General features: G+C 41.0%; 1 protein-coding gene and 1 long non-coding RNA gene across 2 annotated transcripts in view; both read right to left on the bottom strand.

Moving 5' to 3' along the window:
- The window catches only part of LOC118929211 (ankyrin repeat domain-containing protein 7-like), a 60,119-nt gene that overhangs the window by 11,434 nt on the left and 29,517 nt on the right, over positions 1-19,168 (bottom strand). Inside the window, exon 2 of the mRNA XM_057498082.1 lies at positions 7,658-7,831. Within this exon, the coding sequence (XP_057354065.1) occupies positions 7,658-7,831 (174 nt within the window). The remainder of the gene's footprint in view (positions 1-7,657; positions 7,832-19,168) is intronic.
- The window catches only part of LOC130682893 (uncharacterized), a 28,130-nt gene continuing 16,962 nt past the window's right edge, over positions 8,001-19,168 (bottom strand). Inside the window, exon 3 of the long non-coding RNA XR_008996317.1 lies at positions 8,001-8,108. This is a non-coding gene — a long non-coding RNA (uncharacterized LOC130682893). The remainder of the gene's footprint in view (positions 8,109-19,168) is intronic.

Below are 19,168 nucleotides of genomic sequence, written 5' to 3' on the forward strand. Positions count from 1 at the left end.
CACAATGGTATAAAGGTCATATCAAAGTGTGGGCAAAGGGTTTGTTTGTGTTTATACAGAGGATTAAAGCCTAATTTGGCCACCCAGAAAACGAACTAAGATACGATATGAAGAACTTCCAACATCAACATCCTTTGGAAGAGTCATTCCAGAAGATGATCATCAAAAAACTTAAACAAAGATCCTGGTGCTGCTGCAGTTGTAGCTGCATTCATCCCACTGGTTCCTGGACTTGCCATTGGAATGAAGAAGGAGATATCTAAGCTGGCCTGTGCATACAGTAAAACAAATTTGACTGGATCTACACTGTCGGAACTCAACCAAGAATTAGGAGAAGTACAAGTTGCACTGCACCAAAATCGTGTGACTATAGACTATCTACTGTTAAAAGAACATATGGGATGTGAACAGTTCCCAGGAATGTGCTGTTTTAATTTGTCTGATTTTCTCAAACTATTCAAATTCAGTTAGACAATATCCATCATATCATTGATAAGTATTCACAAATGCCTAGGGTACCTAACTGGTTTTTTTTGGTTTCACTGGATATGGCTGGTAATTGTAGGTCTGCTTTTGTTATGTAGCTGTATTCCTATTATGTTAATGTGTGTGTGCAATTTAATTAGTAGTTTAAAACCTATACATGCTTATGTTACTCTACAAGAAGATATGTCAAAGAAATAATCTTTCCATGTTTTATTCCATCGGCTACTTCTATAGCTTTTCTTCTTCCTTCCTAATTACATCCCTTTAGTAGAATTCGTGCCTCATATCGAAAATTACCGAGTATCATAATTCTTCCAAGAGGTAAAGATACCTCAAGACAAATGCTGGGCATAGAATCCACAGGGCATAAATCTGCAAAGAAGTAAAAAGCCAACCTTTTCAAACAATATTGCTTCTCTCTCACTTACCAACTTTACATTTCCCTGGATGGCCCCGGACGATGACTGGTTAGCCAGAGACGGGTAAGATTCCTCAAGGGAGGAACAACCTAAGACAGGGACAGTCACAGGGGAGCCATCAGGTGAGAAATTGGGGATCAACAGAGGTGAGGCTTAGAACCTAACCTCACGTGTTTTGAGAGAAATCTTCTGCATCCATGGATGTTTTGTTGCCCTTGTCTAGCTTGGATTAATACTTAGTCTATAGGCATAGACCTGATCATCTACATTTGCCCTCTTACATCACTAAATTATGTTTTCTACCTTTATCTTGTATCTACCTACCACTTCAGCATTTTATTAAAAAAAAAATAATAATAATAATGGAGAAATGTGGGATTCACATATAAATCAAGTATAAAAATCAAACGAATAATCATATCTGACGACTGTTTATAGTGCATGATGCGTGATCAAAACCGAAAGTTTCTGTGATATGACTGCCCTTGCACTATTCACCATGTAAGAACTTATTCACTATGTAAGAACTTGTCACCATATAAGAACTTGTTTGTTACGCTTCGGAAGATTGGAGACTGTTGAGAAATAGGCTTGGGGTTGATTAAAGACTGTGCATTGAGTCCCGTATACAGAATTTTATTGTGGTTAACAACCATTTGATCAATAAATATGATATGCCCTCTCAAAAAAAAAACAACCATACTGTCTTTCCATAGATGATGAAAAAGGATTCGACAGTATTCAACATCCATTCATGATAAAAACTTTCAAGAAAATGGGTATAGGAGGGCAAGTAATTCAATATAATAAAGGCCAAATCTGACAAAAACACAGCTAACATCATAGTTAACAGCAAGAAGCTGAAAGCTTTTCCTCTAAAATTGGGAACAAGACAAGGATTCCCACTCTCTGTGCTTTTATTCAACATAGTACTGGAGGTCCTAGCCACAGTAATCACACAACACAAAGAAATAAAAAGCATCCAGATCGGTAAAGAAGAATTCAAACTGTCACTGTTTGCAGATGACATGATATTGTATATAAAGAACCCTAAAGACTCCGTTCCAAAACTAATAGAACTAATATCTGAATTCAGCAAAGTTGCAGGATACAAAATTAATACAGAGAAATCTGTTGTATTCCTGTACAGTAACGATGAACTAGCAGAAAGAGAAATCAGGAAAACAATTCTGTTCACAATAGCATCAAAAAGAATAAAACACCTAAGAATAAACCTAACCAAGGAAGTAAAAGACCTATACTCTGAAAACTACAAGAATCTCCTAAGAGAAATTAAAGAGGATACCTATAAATGGAAAATCATCCCATGCTCTTGGGTAGGAAGAATTAATATTGTTAAAATGGCCATCCTGCCTAACTCAATCTACAGATTCAATATAATCCCTAACAAAATACCGAAAGCATTCTTCAATGAACTTGAATAGTTCTAAAATTGATATGGAACCACGTAAGACCCCGAATAGCCAAAGCAACCCTGAGAAGGAAGAATAAAGCGAGTGGAAGGGGGATCTCGCTTCCCAACTTCAAAGTCTACCGCACACCACAGCAATCAAGACAATTTGGTACTGGCACAAGAACAGACCCATAGACCAGTGGAACAGAATAGAGAGTCCAGATATTAACCCAAGCATATATGGTCAGTTAATATATGATAGAGGAGCCATTGATATACAATGGGGAAATGACAGCCTCTTCAACAGCTGATGTTGGCAAAACTGGACAGCTAAATGTAAGAGAATGAAACTGGATTACTGTCTAATTCCATACACAAAAGTAAATTCGAAATCCATCAAAGACCTGAATGTAAGTCATGAAACCATAAAACTCTTAGACATGAGCAACTTCTTCATGAACATATCTCTGCAGGCAAGGGAAACAAAAGGAAAAATGAACAAGTGGGACTATATCAAACTAAAAAGCTTCTGTACAGCAAAGAACACCATCAGTTTAACAAAAAGGCATCCCGCAGTATGGGAGATGATATTCATAAATGACAAATCCAATAATGGGTTGACCTCCAAAATACAGAAAGAGCTCAGGCACCTCAACAAACAAAAAGCAAATAACCCAATTAAAATACAGGCACAGGATCTGAACAGACACTTCTCCAAAGAAGAAATTCAGATGCCAAACTGGCATGTGAAAAGATGTTCCACATCACACTAATCATCAGAGAAATGCAAATTAAAACCTCAATGAGATATCACCCCACACCAGTAGTATCACCAACATCCAAAAGACAAACAACAAAAAATGTTGGCAACGTTGTGGAGGAAAGGGAACCCTCCTAAACTGCTGGTCGGAATGTAAATTGGTTCAACCATTGTGGAAAGTAGTATGGAGGTTCCTCAGAAAACTAAAAATAGAAATACCATTTGACCCAGGAATTCCACTCCTGGGAATTTACCTTAAGAATGCAGAAACCCAGTTCGGAAAAGACATGTGCACCCCTATGTTTTTGGCAGCACTATTTACAATAGCCAAGAAATGGAAGCAATCTAAGTGTCCCTCAGTAGATAAATGGATAAAGAAGATGTGGTACATATACACAATGGAATATTATTCAGCCATAAGAAGAAAACAAATCCTACCATTTGCAACAACATGGATGGAGCTAGAGGGTATTATGCTCTGTGAAATAAGCCAGGCAGAAAAAGACAAGTGTCAAATGATTTCACTCATCTGTGGAGTGTAAGATCAAAGCAAAAAGTTAAGGAACAAAACAGCAGCAGACTCACAGAACCCAAGAATGGAGTAACTGTTACCAAAGGGAAATGGACTGGGGAGGATGGGTGGAAAGGGAGAGATAAGCAGGAAAAGGGGCATTATGATTAGCATACATAATGTGTGTGTGGGGACACGGGTAAGGCAGTTTAACACAGATAAGTAGTGATTCTATAACATCTTAGTACACTGGTGGACAGTGACCTTAATGGGCTATGTGGTGGGGACCTGATAATGGGGGGAATCTAGTAACCACAATATTTTTCATGTAGGTGTATATTAATGATCTATCAGTCAATAAATGAATGAATAAATAAAAATAAGCAAATAAAAAGGAATAAGTAAATATAAACCACTTATAAATTCTAAGAAGTCAATCCTGTTCCTGAGATTAATATATAACGTGAACTCTACATTGTAAATTAATACAAACCATCTCAAAAATCTTGAATATTTCTCAAAAAATACTATAAAATAGTGTAACTTCAAATTGTAACCTCCAATGTTTATAGAGGCGAAGTAGGTCACTCAAGGAAGTAAAGACCCCAAGTGGGGACAGGGGAACAGAAAAAGGGGAAGCCCTCTGCACAGCACACCTCAGAGTAGGCATGGCTCCACGTTGCAGATATGATTCTTTAAGAGAAGCCTGAAGCCCAGATTTCTACATGAGTCTCCTACATTTTAAATATTGACTCAATTTGTTGGGGCAAATTAAATGTATTCAGGGGCCACAGTTAGTCTATAGTTCACTGTTTTATATTTTTTACATTTCCCAGTGGTTGTGTATAAAACAAACAGGTTATGCAAAAATCTTCCCTTTCTTTAGAATCATATGGTTTACCAAAAAATTGGGCCCCAACATGTAATAAAAATTGCTATTAAGATTCATAATACCCAGAAATAGGATCAGTCCTACACTATTGGTGGGACTGCAAATTGGTGCAACCACTGTGTAAAGCAGTATGGAGGTTCCTCAAAAGACTAAAAATAGAAATACCATTTGACCCAGTAATTCCACTCCTGGGAATTTGCCTGAAGAAAACAAAATCCCTGCTTCAAAAACATATATGCACCCCTACGTTTATTGTCACACCATTTACAATAGCCAAAATGTGGAAGCAACCTAAGCATCCATCAGTAGATGACTGGATAAAGATGTGGTACATATAGAGTGGAATATTATTTTGCTCTGGAAAGGAAATCCTGCCATTTGCAACAACATGAATGCATCTTGAGGGTATAATGTTCAGGGAAATAAGCCAGATGGAGAAAAGACAAATACCATATGATTTCACTTATTTGTGTAATATAAAAAGAAAGAAAAAGAAAAAGAACAAAACAGCATTAGACTCATAGACACTGAGGAGCGTCTAGTGGTTACTTAGGGGAAGCAAACTAGGCAGGGATGTTGGAGGGAGGAGGAGGGGTACTGTAGAACCACCGTGCTGTACATTTGATAAAAACCAAAAATGATTCATAATACCGCCTCAAATAATTTTTCCAATGCTTATGAAAGCTACAATCTATTTTTATTTAATTCTCCCAGATTGTTAATCAAATGGATAACTAGTTCATAGGACTGCTGAAACTAAACTATTAAAACAATTCTCATCTCTTTTGTCACTAACTACATGGATTTCGATATTTAAAATTGCAATTCTAATTATGCCAGGGCTCTATGAATTTAACAGACATACTGAGACACTCTATCACACGGCTTCAGCTAAAAAGAAGGTCCATGATTTACTACTATTGCAGTCGGAGAACCCTGCTTGTGATAACCGATTTGTTGGCCTAATGACTTTAATGATACCAAAAGATGCAAAATCCTTCAAGGGTCAGCCTCTACTTATTAAGACTATCCAGAAGCAAATTACTAAAGACTCTTTGAGTGCTAGGGAATAACTGATGGCTGGAAGGAAAAACGCGTTTTTCTTTAGGCCAACAGATATCGCCAGTAATATTCTTTTTTAACTTCTCAGTCACAGAGGTAGGGCCAGATGGAAGTCAGGCTAAAATTGTCAGAAAGGAGAGAGCTGAAGGAAGTAGTAACCTATCACACTCCCAACTCTTCTAGAGATTTCTTAAGTTTGTGAGACCTGCAAATTTATATATTACACTTATCCATTCAGTAGTTCTTAAGCAAGAGTTGTATCAGTACCTCAAGGAAATATTTCCAAATATATATATATATATGCAGGCCTTACTGGACTTGGATTTTTAAAGTTTCCCAGGCAATTTGATTCACCAGCACAACCCTAGCTGAGCACTGGTGCACTGGACAATCATGTCATTCTCATCTCTCACATACATGGTCAATTCCTGCTATCACTTGAGGATTTTGTCAAAGAAAGGAAAGCACAAGAGATGAGTCACTTAGCAAAACTGCATTTAATTTTTCTGGGTGGGGGCAGAACAGGGACTTATAAGGAAACCCAAAATGTAACTTGATTTTGTTATTCATAAACTCCTCCCTTCCATCAAGATGTTCTAGATCTGAAGGCAGAGTTTAGCTCTCATCTATGTGGCTGTTTCTGAGAGAAGGGATATATCAGTTCATTACATCGTCTTCCCTTGTTTCCCACTTCAGCACCACCTGTTCTCTGCCAATCTGGTTCCTCAGAGTCCTCCTAATGTTGATCTCTAAGCAAGTTTACAACCCATTCATCCTCTTTACCAAACAAACAATTATTTTCCCTCAAGGCTGAAGACATCTTGCCTAAACAGAGAAAAACAAGGAAGAAGCAAACACAAAAAACCTCTTCTTGTTCTTTCCCTTCATGTGCCCAAATTCCAAACTGGCCTGCATATTTCTGATTGCTCTCTCCTTTTCCCTTTCCTTTTTCCCTCTGAAACTTTAGTCAGTGAAAGAGGAATCGCTTTTACATAAGTCACTTTTTTAAATAAAATAGGAACTTCTCAACAGTAGCCACAATTTCAGATTATAAAATGCATTTCTTTTGTTTTCTTTTTAGATAAAGCCTGTTTCCAAAGCAAACTTGGCTTTCCTGTGTTGCTTTACACCAATTAGAAAAAAACTTGGGTGGGGAAAAAAATATTTGAAAGAAAAGCTGTACTTCAGCAAATTCAGTGTTTTCACAAACATCTGCCATAAATGCATGTAAACAAAGCTGTACCCTAATGCTTCCTTAAAAGAGCCATTATTTTAAGTGAAATATTAGTTATTTCAAAATATTTTCAGCCAGGAAATGCTTGATTTTCCAAATACGTAAAATTGACCCTAACTATATTAACCGGTAGGGGTTGCAGCTTGGGAGGTAATGTACGTCCAGAAGAAACAGCAGGCAGATCAGTTTCATCATCACCTGTTCCCTACATACAGCTACAAGCCATCGAGGAACTGCACGAGGCTGAGCAGGAGCTACTCTGTGATGTGAGAAACCCTAAGGTGGTACATGGCTGGCAGAGTGGCTGCCAGTACAAGGGAATTGCCCTGCTGATGTCAAGATGTGACCCAAACCCCTTACTGGATCTTCAGAGCCCTGGCATACCAGAGTGCCCAGAGCCTGTGGTGTGCCGCTTCCACATCCCACATGCACTCACCCAGCTCCTCTGGCCTGGTACCAGTTCTCCACCTCTCCTCCCACCCATTCCCAGCAGCACCCATTTCCTAAGGCTCTGCAGAGCAGTCAGCCTCCACCATCACCTCACACCCCCTCAGCCTTCAGTCCTTTGTGGGCTCTGAGCCTACCACCCCCTCCCAGGCAGTCAAGGGAAGGTCCTCCTTCTGGGGAAAAGGGGGGCCAGGAGACTGGTCTGCCCTCTGTATGGGCAACCTTTCTCCAGCCCTCCCTGACTTGGCCTTGGAGGTGTTTCCACGGTGACAGTGCCCGATGTTGAGTATGCAGTAAATGTATGTGTCTACATATACACACACACACACACACACAGATGTATATGTAAAAGAATTTTATACATCTATGGCTACTGAAGAAATTAAAAACATGTTATTCAAATATTTGTAGATAAAGTTAGTGGAAGCATACCTCGTTGTTCGCCTCGATGTCTGCGTTGTGCGAAAGGAGCTGTGCCACTGTTGTTACACACTCACCACAAGCTGCATAGTGTAAAGCAGTGTTGCCATAGATGTCACTCACATTGGGATCAGCACCATGGTCTAAAAGAATACGTGCGCAGTCCTCTTGCTGGCATTGCACGGCCTGTAGGTATTACACAAAGAAACACACTATAAATTCTAGGATTTAAAGGTAGACACTCTACAGGTTTCACCAGTGAGTTATATTTAAATGAGATAAACTGATTTCTCTTCTCAGCTATTACATCAAATCCATATCAGGCTGGCATCGACAGCTCCTACATACCTTGATCAGGGGTGTCCTCTCTAGGTTGTCACAGAGGTTAAGCTCACATTTTCTCTGTACCAGGACAGTTACCACTTCTGCATGGCCGTTGGCACAGGCCAAATGCAAAGCAGTCCTAGGAAAGTGAGTGGACTTGTTAGGAACAATGCACTCTTCTCAAAACATACAATTATTCATGTAATTGTAAACATTAAAGAGCGAAAGTCTTCAAAACAAAAATTTACTTTTTCTGGAGAAGGTACAATATTTATCAGCCTTATTACTCACCACATTAATGAAAGTGCAGACTATTTGATAGAAAGAGCATGACCTTGGGATTCAGCTCACCTTAGGTTTGAATCTTACACTTTAGTGATCACTTGGCCTTTTGGTGCCTCAATTTCCTCATCAACATAATGGGGATAAAAATAAGTTATCTCATGGGATACTACTGTTATGTTTAAATAAGAATCTATGCTAAATGCTTCAGAACAGTTCCTAGCACAAACAGTGGGTCAGCATTTGTTACACTATTGTTATAATTATTATTATTACTACTCCTTTACAAAGATAATCCAATTTAGTAAAATGATATAATTGTGCCTACTTTACAAAAATATTTTAATTAGAACACTGTATTTGAATCATTTTAAGATTCTCATTTCCTCACATTTTAACATCTCACATTGGAATGCAACTATATATAATTCATAATGTCTGATAACTAATTGGCAGCATTTAAAAAGTTTCTTATTGGTGCATAAAATAGTACAGCATCAGACAATCCACTGTGAATTATGTTAAATGAAATAATGGTATACATAACAGATCTACTGCAGTTCACATGCTTGGACTTGAATAAATTTTAGTTCTTAAAAGCATTATGGGATAACGGTTCTTCTGAAATATCAAAACAGAAGCAGAAATTTAAAAAAATAAGCATTTTGATTTTCATGAAATTTTAAGCCAAAGGAAACTCCAAATTCATTGATAAGGATAGTTGGTTTTATTCAATATTTACGTTTACAGGTTGTAAGAAAATTAGATATGTGCGACGATCAACTTAGGACTGAATACTATTATAAACATTCAAGAAGGCAGGTAAACATTATCTTTTACAATTTTGTATGATCAGAAGTGCTTTTGTTTGAAAGAGTAGGAAAAGCTTCAGTTGAGATTAGATTCTAACACTTCAATTTAAAATTTTTCATCTTGCTCACACTGGGAAACATCAAGTGTAGGGGCCGGCCTACGGCCGAGGCTGAGTCCCACTATGGCTGAACACCGCCCTTCCACTCTAGCTGACCAATGCCCTAAGATGGCGCCCGCTTCCTGGGCGCCACCCTGCCTGGTTTGGTGGCATTAGCATAAGGAAGTTGCTCCTATGGGCTTGCCCCATGCTTCCGCGCTCGTGCTCAACTCATGCAGAAGGAATGCTAACAATCAGCTTAAAGGTCACACATGATCTTGATCACCATAGGCCAGCTTCCTTTATATAAGGCATAAGCAGGAAAGAGAAGCACTCTCACTCCGGCTGTTGCTTCTTCTCACTCACCTTCTCCCGGCCTTCCGAGCAACAATAAACAACTGAAGTGAACCAGGTCTGTGTACGTATCGCTGTCGTCACCGCCACAAGGGGCGAACGCGGTATCTGGTGCCGAAACCCGGGAATTTTTCTCCAACCACCCAGAGGAGAAACTGGCGGACGCGGACGCCATAGAGCTTCTTACCCTGAAGCAGTACCTGTGGACCCCATTCGGAAGGATTGCTCGGGAAGGCGCCTCAGAGGAGAAGGGTGAGTGGATCAACGAGCAAAGCGAAAGTAGAAGTAGGAAAGGAGATAGCAAGCGGCTGTGGTGGGGATTTCTGTTTTGTCTGTCCGTCATAGTGTTCTTTGTTGTACTGTTTTGTTTTGTCAAAAATGTTATGAAAAGTTAGGGCACCAGTGAAAGTTCGCGGGATAGCGACGAAGCAAGGAAAGTTCGCGGTATAGCGACGAATGTAAATTAGTGTTAAGCCATAAGGGAGGGAGAGGAGATTCTTGAGGAAGTGAAAGAGGAAAGAGCCTCTGCGAGAGCATCTGAAAGAGGATCTACACAGGGGTGAGTCCTCTGATGTGGAAGAGGACCAAGAATTATCAGGAGAAGAGTTAGAGGCTAGGGCTGCTCAGAGAGGACATTGGCCCACATTGTACCCCTCACTGAGCCAACTGAGAATAAGCAGAGAGGAAGGAGAGACTAGTTCAGCCCCTCTCCCCAATAAGAGCAGTAAGGTAGAAGAGATTGTGCCAACCGCCCCAAATTATCCATTTTGCTCTCCAACCTATAGAGCAGAGCCACCCCTTTACCAGAGTTACTCATGTTGTGGTGGCCAGGGGTGCCAAGAACAATTGGGCAAGAATAGATGGAGGGAATGGCTAACCATGGAGGGGAATGCAGCCTTCCCAGTAATAGAAGATCCAAACACCCAGCAAAGATACCATCAAGCCCTAGATTTTAAGCTTGTTAAAAGCCTAAAGGAAGCTGCCACCACCTATGGAGTGCAAGCAGCGTTCACTGTGGCCATAGTGGAGTCATTAGCCACTCAGAATCTAACACCAGATGATTGGGCTAATGTAGCCAGAGCATGCCTTACTGGAGGTCAATACCTGCTATTCAAAACTGCGTGGGCAGAGCTTTCACAAGACACTGCCCGGCGCAACGCTGCTGCAGGAAACAATCAATGGAACCTAGAGATGCTAATGGGCACAGGACCTTACTTAGGACAGCATAATCAGATAAATTACCCGCCTGCTGTGTATATGCAAATTGCTATAGCAGCTGTCAAGGCCTGGAAAACACTCCAGGGCATTGGTGATTTACAGGGTCAATTATCTAAAGTACTCCAAGGACCAAATGAGCCTTATGCAGACTTCTTGGCAAGGCTGATGCAAACCGCAGGCCGTATATTTGGAGATGTTGACACAGCAATGCCCCTAGTAAAACAGTCGGCCTATGAGCAAGCAAATAAATGGTGTAAAGAGGCTATCAGGCCTTGGAAAAATAAAGATTTAAATGTGTACCTCAAAGTTTGCAGGGACATCAATGACACTGTAATGCAAGGACAGGTAATGGCTGCAGCCATAACTCAGGGACTGCAAAATGCGCGCAGCACGGCTACCCCTTCCGGGGCATGCTTCTATTGCAAGCAGATGGGTCATTTAAAGCGAGATTGCCCGAAATTAGGCAGAGGAGGAGCCAGTGTGACCAACATCCAACCACAACCGAGATTATGTCCCAGATGTAGAAAAGGAAATCATTGGGCAAGAGAGTGCAGATCAGTAGTAGATGTGGAGGGACGCCCACTACCCCCGCAGCAGGCAAAAAACGGGAGGCAGGGCCCCCCACCTCAGGGCCCTCAAATGTATGGGGTGATCCAACAAATTCCCAGAACACATTTTCATCTGACAGATCAAGGATCCAGCTTGGAGTTGAAGAACCAAGGAGAGCCACCTCAGGGAGCGCAGGAGTGGACATCCGTGCCACCACCAGGCTCGTACTGACTCCCGAGATGGGAGTCCAGTTAGTAGAGTCAGACTTTAAAGGACCATTGCCTAAAGAGACAGTGGGACTTCTATTGGGCCGGAGTTCCACAACTAAAGCAGGATTAATAGTACACCCAGGAGTTATTGACCCAGATTATGAGGGAGTAGTAAAGATTATGGTCTCCTCCAAAAGAGGCATTACAGCCATTAATTCTGGAGACCGCATTGCTTAAATTCTTATGCTTCCTAGTAAGCATAGACAATATGGGCATAAAAACATGAAAAGAGGTCAATCAGGATTTGGATCATCTGGGGCCCCTCTGACCTGTCTCACATTAGAGCTGGGAGACAGGCCTATGCTTGTCCTAAAGATTAGAGATAGGAACTTCTTAGGACTATTAGACACAGGAGCAGATCGCAGCATTATAAGGGAAGATGAGTGGCCGAAAGATTGGCCTTTAAACCGAGCTGCTCAGACTTTAAGAGGGCTAGGCATAGCCCAAGCCCCATTATGTAGTGCTGCCACACTCCCCTGGAAAGATCCGGAAGGGCATGAGGGAGTAATTCAACCTTATGTGCTGAACATACCGGTGTCTCTCTGGGGAAGAGACATACTGACTCAAATGAACCTCAAATTAACAACAGAGACCTTTTATAGTGATCAGGCAAAATCCATAATGCAGAAGCAGGGCTATACAGGAGCCGGAGGCATAAGAAAAAACCTGACTGGTAGAGAGACACCTATCCCACTCTCAGGAGTGGTACCCAGTAGGATTGGAGGCCCAGGACTGGGTTTTTCCTCGGGGCCATTGAGGGAAGACAACAATTAAAAATACAATGGCGATCGGAGGAGCCCGTGTGGGTTCCTCAGTGGCCCCTTACCAGAGAGAAAAAAGAAGCAGCCCACACATTACTGCAAGAGCAAATTGCCGCAGGGCATCTTCAAAGTTCTACTTCCCCATGGAATACACCTATATTTGTCATAAGAAAGAAATCAGGAAAATGGAGATTGCTGCATGATTTAAGAGCTGTAAATAATCAGATGATTCTCATGGGATCAGTGCAATTAGGTTTACCATTGCCTATGGCCCTGCCAAAAGATTGGAAGACCATTGTAATAGATATCAAAGATTGTTTCTTTTCCATCCCTCTTCATTCTGAGGACTGTAAAAAGTTTGCCTTCACTGTACCACCCATCAACCATGATTGCCAGATGAGCGGTATGAGTGGAAAGTGTTGCCACAAGGCATGGCAAATAGCCCTACTATGTGCCAGTTGTATGTGCATGAGGCCCTGGCAGAAGTTAGAAAAAATTTCCCTGATGTAATTATCTATCATTATATGGATGATATTCTCTTATGTCATGAAAAGAATAGTAAAGTAGAAGAAGCTCTCTGCTTCTTGCAAGCACACTTTAAGTATGGGGCCTGGAACTAGCACCAGAGAAAATACAGGCAACTTGCACCAAACAGTATTTAGGAATTAAATTGGAAGATACTATTGCTAGGCCATTAAAAATAACCATAAGAACAGATCAATTAAAAACAGTTAATGATTTTCAAAAACGACTTGGAGATATAAATTGGGTAAGGCCATTCCTAAAGCTTACAGATGAAGAGCTCAGTCCATTATATGAGACACTGAAGGGCGATTCTGATTTATCGTCTCCGCACTCTCTCAGTAAGCAAGCCAAGGAAGCCTTGAGCCTAGTCCAATCCCGCTTGCAGCTTGCCCAGGTAGATAGAATAGACTATGGCAAATTGCTATTCCTTATAGTGATACCCAGTAATAATAGCCCAACAGGGGTACTTTGGCAGGAAGGGCCAATTCTATGGGTATATCTGGCCCACTCTCCAGGAAAAACATTAAGATGGTATCCTCAGAGTATAGCTGATTTGATCATCAAGGGAATCAGGACAGCTATAAAAACATTTGGGATTCCCCCAAACATAATAATACCACCTTATACTGCTGAGCAGATTGAATGTCTTACTGCATGCTGTGATGCATGGGCTGTTGCTTACACCATCACCAATGCTTCCTTTGACAACCACTACCCAAAACATCCTTGGCTACAGTTCTGCCTCTCTAATCCTGTCATCTTTCCTAAAAACACAAGATGTAATCCCATACCCAAGGCTAAGGTGGTGTTCACTGATGGGTCAAAGAATGGCATTGGGACTGTGGTCACTGGTGACCAATCTTGGACATTCAGTTTTCCAACCACTTCAGCCCAACAAACAGAGCTGTTGGCTGTAGCACAAGCCTTTACGCTTTTCTCACAGGAACCTTTTAACCTTTTAGCAGATAGTCAGTATGTAGTGAATGCTGTGTCCATCTTAGAGAATGTAAGTTATATTAGCCAGTCTTCCCCCATTGCCAGTATTTTTAGAAAGCTACAACTGATCTGGGATCGATCAACACCTTTCTTTATTGGACATAAGAGCTCACACTTCACTCCCAGGACCCCTTGCCGAGGGAAACAGGCAGGCGGATGCCCTGACCCGTGAGTTTAACATCTTAGCTCTATTTGACCCTGTAGAACAAGCTGCTCAATTTCACAAACAATTCCATGTCAATGCACATAGTCTTCGCCTAAAATATAATATTACTAGAGACCAAGCAAGAGCCATAGTAGTCAGTTGCAAATGGTGTGTCACACTCCTACCCTCCATCTCAGAAGGAGTTAATCCAAAGGGGCTACTCCCCAATCACATTTGGCAAATGGATGTTACCCATATTCCAGAATTTGGTAAGATGAAATATGTCCATGTGTCTGTAGACACCTACTCAGGCATCATTTTTGCCTCTTGCCATATAGGAGAAAAATCTAGAGATGCCATATCTCACTGCCTCCAGGCATTTTCGGCCTGGGGAAAGCCCAAACATTTAAAAACTGACAATGGACCAGCATATACATCCCAATCGCTCCTCAGCTTTTTAAAAACAATGGATATCACCCACACCACGGGCATTCCCTATAACCCTCAAGGGCAAGGCGTGGTAGAGCGCACCAACCTGACCCTTAAAAATGCTCTCTATAAACAAAAAGGGGGAATAGGGGCAGACTTCAGATCCCCCAGAGACAAACTTAACATCATATTATTCATTTTAAATTTTTTGACATTGGACAAAGATGGCCACAGTGCAGCAGAGCGGCATAATCGCTGTTCCAGGCCTAAAGACATGCCCGCAATTATGTGGAAGGATGTACTGGAAGGATCATGGAAAGGCCCGGTTCCAGTGTTAATCTGGAACCGAGGCTCTGTTTGTGTTTTCCCACAGGACCGAAACAATCCCGTCTGGGTGCCTGAACGCCTGACACAGAGAGTGGCAAGACCAGAACTGGAAGTGCGAGATGCCGACCCCACTGATGCTCATCCTGCTACTGATCCTTCAGCAGGCGATAGCGGAACCCAGAGAACTATGGGGCCTGGTGAAGGCTTGGCCTATACCACTCCCGGTGACTGAAACTGCAAATACCTTTCCCGCCTTTTTCTCTACCTATAGTATACTTAATCTCCCATATCTGCCCTTTGACAGCTCTATGTGTTGCTGGCATTCCTTTTCATAACCTCTCTAAAGCTGCCAATCTGTCCAGGGAATTAGGCAAGATGTTATCCACCAATTGGTCCAGTGAGTTTGACGTGCTCACCACTCAGCTACGGCTAGAAATATGGAATGTTAGTTCCTAAAAGGTAGAGGCGCTGTCTGTAGCTCAGTTTGCTGAAGCTGTGCTAAATGCCACCAAAGCCTGGTCAGGCATGGGTGTTCTGTTCCATGCAACGGCAACATCGGAAAGTGCGGATGGCTCTGGTGCAGGCCATGGCAGCTAAAGAAGAAGGCATCTCCCCTAGGGTGTAGCACAATATGTTGGACCAATAGTCAAAGACGGGTAAGATCAGGAGGTACGCATACCAACCTAAGACAGGGCGCAGACCTTAGCTGTCTGTTGCCCTATGATGCTGCACCTCCCTGACAACCTAAGACAGGCATGGTCCCCGAGCCTCATTGTGTTAAAAAACAAAAAAGGGGGAGATGTAGGGGCCGGCCTATGGCCGAGGCTGAGTCCCACTATGGCTGAACACCGCCCTTCCACTCTAGCTGACCAATGCCCTAAGATGGCGCCCGCTTCCTGGGCGCCACCCTGCCTGGTTTGGTGGCATTAGCATAAGGAAGTTGCTCCTATGGGCTTGCCCCATGCTTCCGCGCTCGTGCTCAACTCATGCAGAAGGAATGCTAACAATCAGCTTAAAGGTCACACATGATCTTGATCACCATAGGCCAGCTTCCTTTATATAAGGCATAAGCAGGAAAGAGAAGCACTCTCACTCCGGCTGTTGCTTCTTCTCACTCACCTTCTCCCGGCCTTCCGAGCAACAATAAACAACTGAAGTGAACCAGGTCTGTGTACGTATCGCTGTCGTCACCGCCACAAGGGGCGAACACGGTAATCAAGTGTTTAAGAATGAAAGAATCCTGAGCAGAATTTGTTTGCTGTTGGAGAATCAAGTATTTTTAAAGAAAACTTTTATAAAGGCAATACTTTTGCAATAGTAATATTTGCTATTTTTGATTTTTGTTTTCATAAGGATACTACTAAAATTTTCTTAACTTTTGCAATAGTAACAGTCATCCTTTGTTATTTACTGTTTTTTATTTTCACAAGGATGCAACTAAGATAATTGGTGTATAATTGTTTACATAAATGTAATAAAGCCACACATAATACAAACATGTAGAAATAAACATATACATAATAAGATCTACAGTCACAGATAAAAAGATTCTTTATTTCTCAACAGGCTAAAAGTTGTCAGAAGATACTAATCCTCAAAAACATCTTTTAAAAGTAGTTATTTTTATCTGTGTGGGAGTCATACTTCTGCACTCCCCCAGAATTACTTCATTAATAAAAAAGATCCAGTATAATTTTTATATATGTTCATTGCAGAACTCAGATTTTTCAAAAAGAAAAAGAAAAATACACTGGTACTACAAATTCCATCTGGAACAACTTTTTGTGGGATAAAAATCTGGCTACTTATCTCCACATAATTAGCAGGTATCTCTCCACCATTTATAAATGATTCACCTCTTCCTAATGATAGCAAAATGTTACTTGAGTCTATATATATGTGGGGATTTGGTCACTTTCCATTCTGTTCCATTCATTTATCTGTCTTTTCAGTTGTTAATAACTCAACACTCTGATAATTTATAGCACATTTTGATATCTAGAAGGGCAAGCCTTTGTTTAATATACAAGATTTTCCTAAATTTCATCACAGCAATAAAAAAGGGACAGCATAAGGAACCTCCAATTTTTAAAAGCGTGATTATTTTTTATTTGGTTTATGTGAAATTAATAAATATAAGAAGAGCACACATTTTGAGAAAATGAATCTCCCTATTTAATAGGGAGATTCCCCACTTCAAAATTCCTTTCCAGGTCCATCAGTAAAAAGCAGATATATACATAGGTGTGCACCCATATAAAACAGATATTGCATTTTACCCAAAGAATTTTTACAAGTTGACAAATAAAAGTTTTCATTTTTCTCATTATGTATTATGTGCTTTTAGGCAGTATTTTTGTTAGGCACTTTTATTCCATTATGCACTTTTCTGTAATATCTAATATTATGGTATGAAAATGTATACATTAAAAATAAAATGCTGTAAATATATATGGTCAATTAATATTCGATAAAGGAGCAATGGACATACAATGGGGAAATGACAGTCTCTTCAACAGATGGTGCTGGCAAAACTGGACAGCTACATGTAAGAGAATGAAACTGGACCACTGTCTAACCTCACACACAAAAGTAAATTCAAAATGGATCAAAGACCTGAATGTAAGTCATGAAACCATAAAACTCTTAGAAAAAAACATAGGCAAAAATCTCTTGGACATGAACATTAGCGACTTCTTCATGAATATATCTCCCCGGGCAAGGAAAACAAAAGCAAAAATGAACAAGTGGGACTATATCAAGCTGAAAAGCTTCTGTACAGCAAAGGACACCATCAATAGAACAAAAAGGTACCCTACAGTATGGGAGAATATTTTCGTAAATGACAGATACGATAAAGGCTTGACATCCAAAATATATAAAGAGCTCACGCACCTCAACAAACAAAAAGGAAATAATCCAATTAAAAAATGGGCAGAGGAGCTGAACAGACAGTTTTCCAAAGAAGAAACTCAGATGGCCAACAGACACGTGAAAAGATGCTCCACATTGCTAGTTATCAGAGAAATGCATTTTAAAACCACAATGAGATATCACCTCACACCAGTAAGGATGGCTACCTTCGAAAAGACAAACAACAACAAACGTTGGCGAGGTTGCGGAGAAAGGGGAACCCTCCTACACTGCTGGTGGGAATGTAAATTAGTTCAACCATTGTGGAAAGCAATATGGAGGTTCCTTAAAATGCTCAAAATAGACTTACCATCTGACCCAGGAATTCCACTTCTAGGAATTTACCCTAAGGATGCAGCACTCTAGTTTGAAAAAGACAGATGCACCCCTATGTTTATCGCAGCACTATTTAAAATAGCCAAGAAATGGAAGCAACCTAAGTGTCCATCAGTAGATGAATGGATAAAGAAGATGTGGTACATATACACAATGGAATATTATTCAGCCATAAGAAGAAAACAAATCCTACTATTTGCAACAACATGGATGGAGGTAGAGGGTATTATGCTCAGTGAAATAAGCCAAGCAGAGAAAGACAAATACCAAATGATTTCACTTATCTGTGGAGTATAAGAACAAAAGAAAAACTGAAGGAATAAAACAGCAGCAGAATCACAGAAACCAAGAATGGACTAACATTTTCCAAAGGGAAAGAGACTGGGGAGAATGGGAGGGTAGGGAGGGATAAGGGCGGGGAAGAAGAAAGGGGGTATAATGATTAATTAGCATGTATAATGTGGGGGGTGGGGGAAAGGGGAAGGTTGTGCAACACAGAGAAGTAGTGATTCTACAACATCCTACTATGCTGATGGACAGTGACTGTGATGGGGTGTGTGGGGGGGACTTGGGGTAGGGGAGAGCCTAGTAAACATAATGTTCTTCATGTAATTGTAGATTAATGATAACAAAATAAAAAAATTAAAATTAAAATTAAAAAAAAAATAAAATGCTGTCTATACTCCGTTTTCCTATTAGTGATGTTTAGTTAAATCACTGCCAAACTGTCAGTAAGTGCTCTGTAAGAATTATGTTAGTCTGAAATCGCTAGTTTTTGTCTCTTCTTCTCATACTGTGGGCATGGGCACCAGACCCCTTGTCAGGCTTCTGGGACCTAGGTCCTGTGGGGCCTTGGTGCTAGAAGGCTTGGCTCCCCAGGTGAGCCTGGAAGGTGAGCACTTTCCCAGGTCCGCCCACCTCCTCCCAGACCGCCTCTGGCCTCCCGGCCCCTCTTACCTATTCTTCTTGTCTGGGTCATTCAAGCCATTTTTCCCCATAAACAGAATCTGCTTCACTCTGGCTACTTTGCCCTTACTGGCAGCCATGTGGATCTTTCTGACATCTTTGCTTCGGATATGGTACTGGGCCTGAAAGTTGACTCTGCAGCAGTCAACCTCCGTGTTAGTGGAATGGTTTCTGAAGGAGTGCAAAGATGGCCAACACTTCAGACCCCAGGATCCAAAT

This window comes from Manis pentadactyla, chromosome 3 (assembly GCF_030020395.1).
Source record: "Manis pentadactyla isolate mManPen7 chromosome 3, mManPen7.hap1, whole genome shotgun sequence".
Classification (NCBI taxonomy): domain Eukaryota; kingdom Metazoa; phylum Chordata; class Mammalia; order Pholidota; family Manidae; genus Manis; species Manis pentadactyla.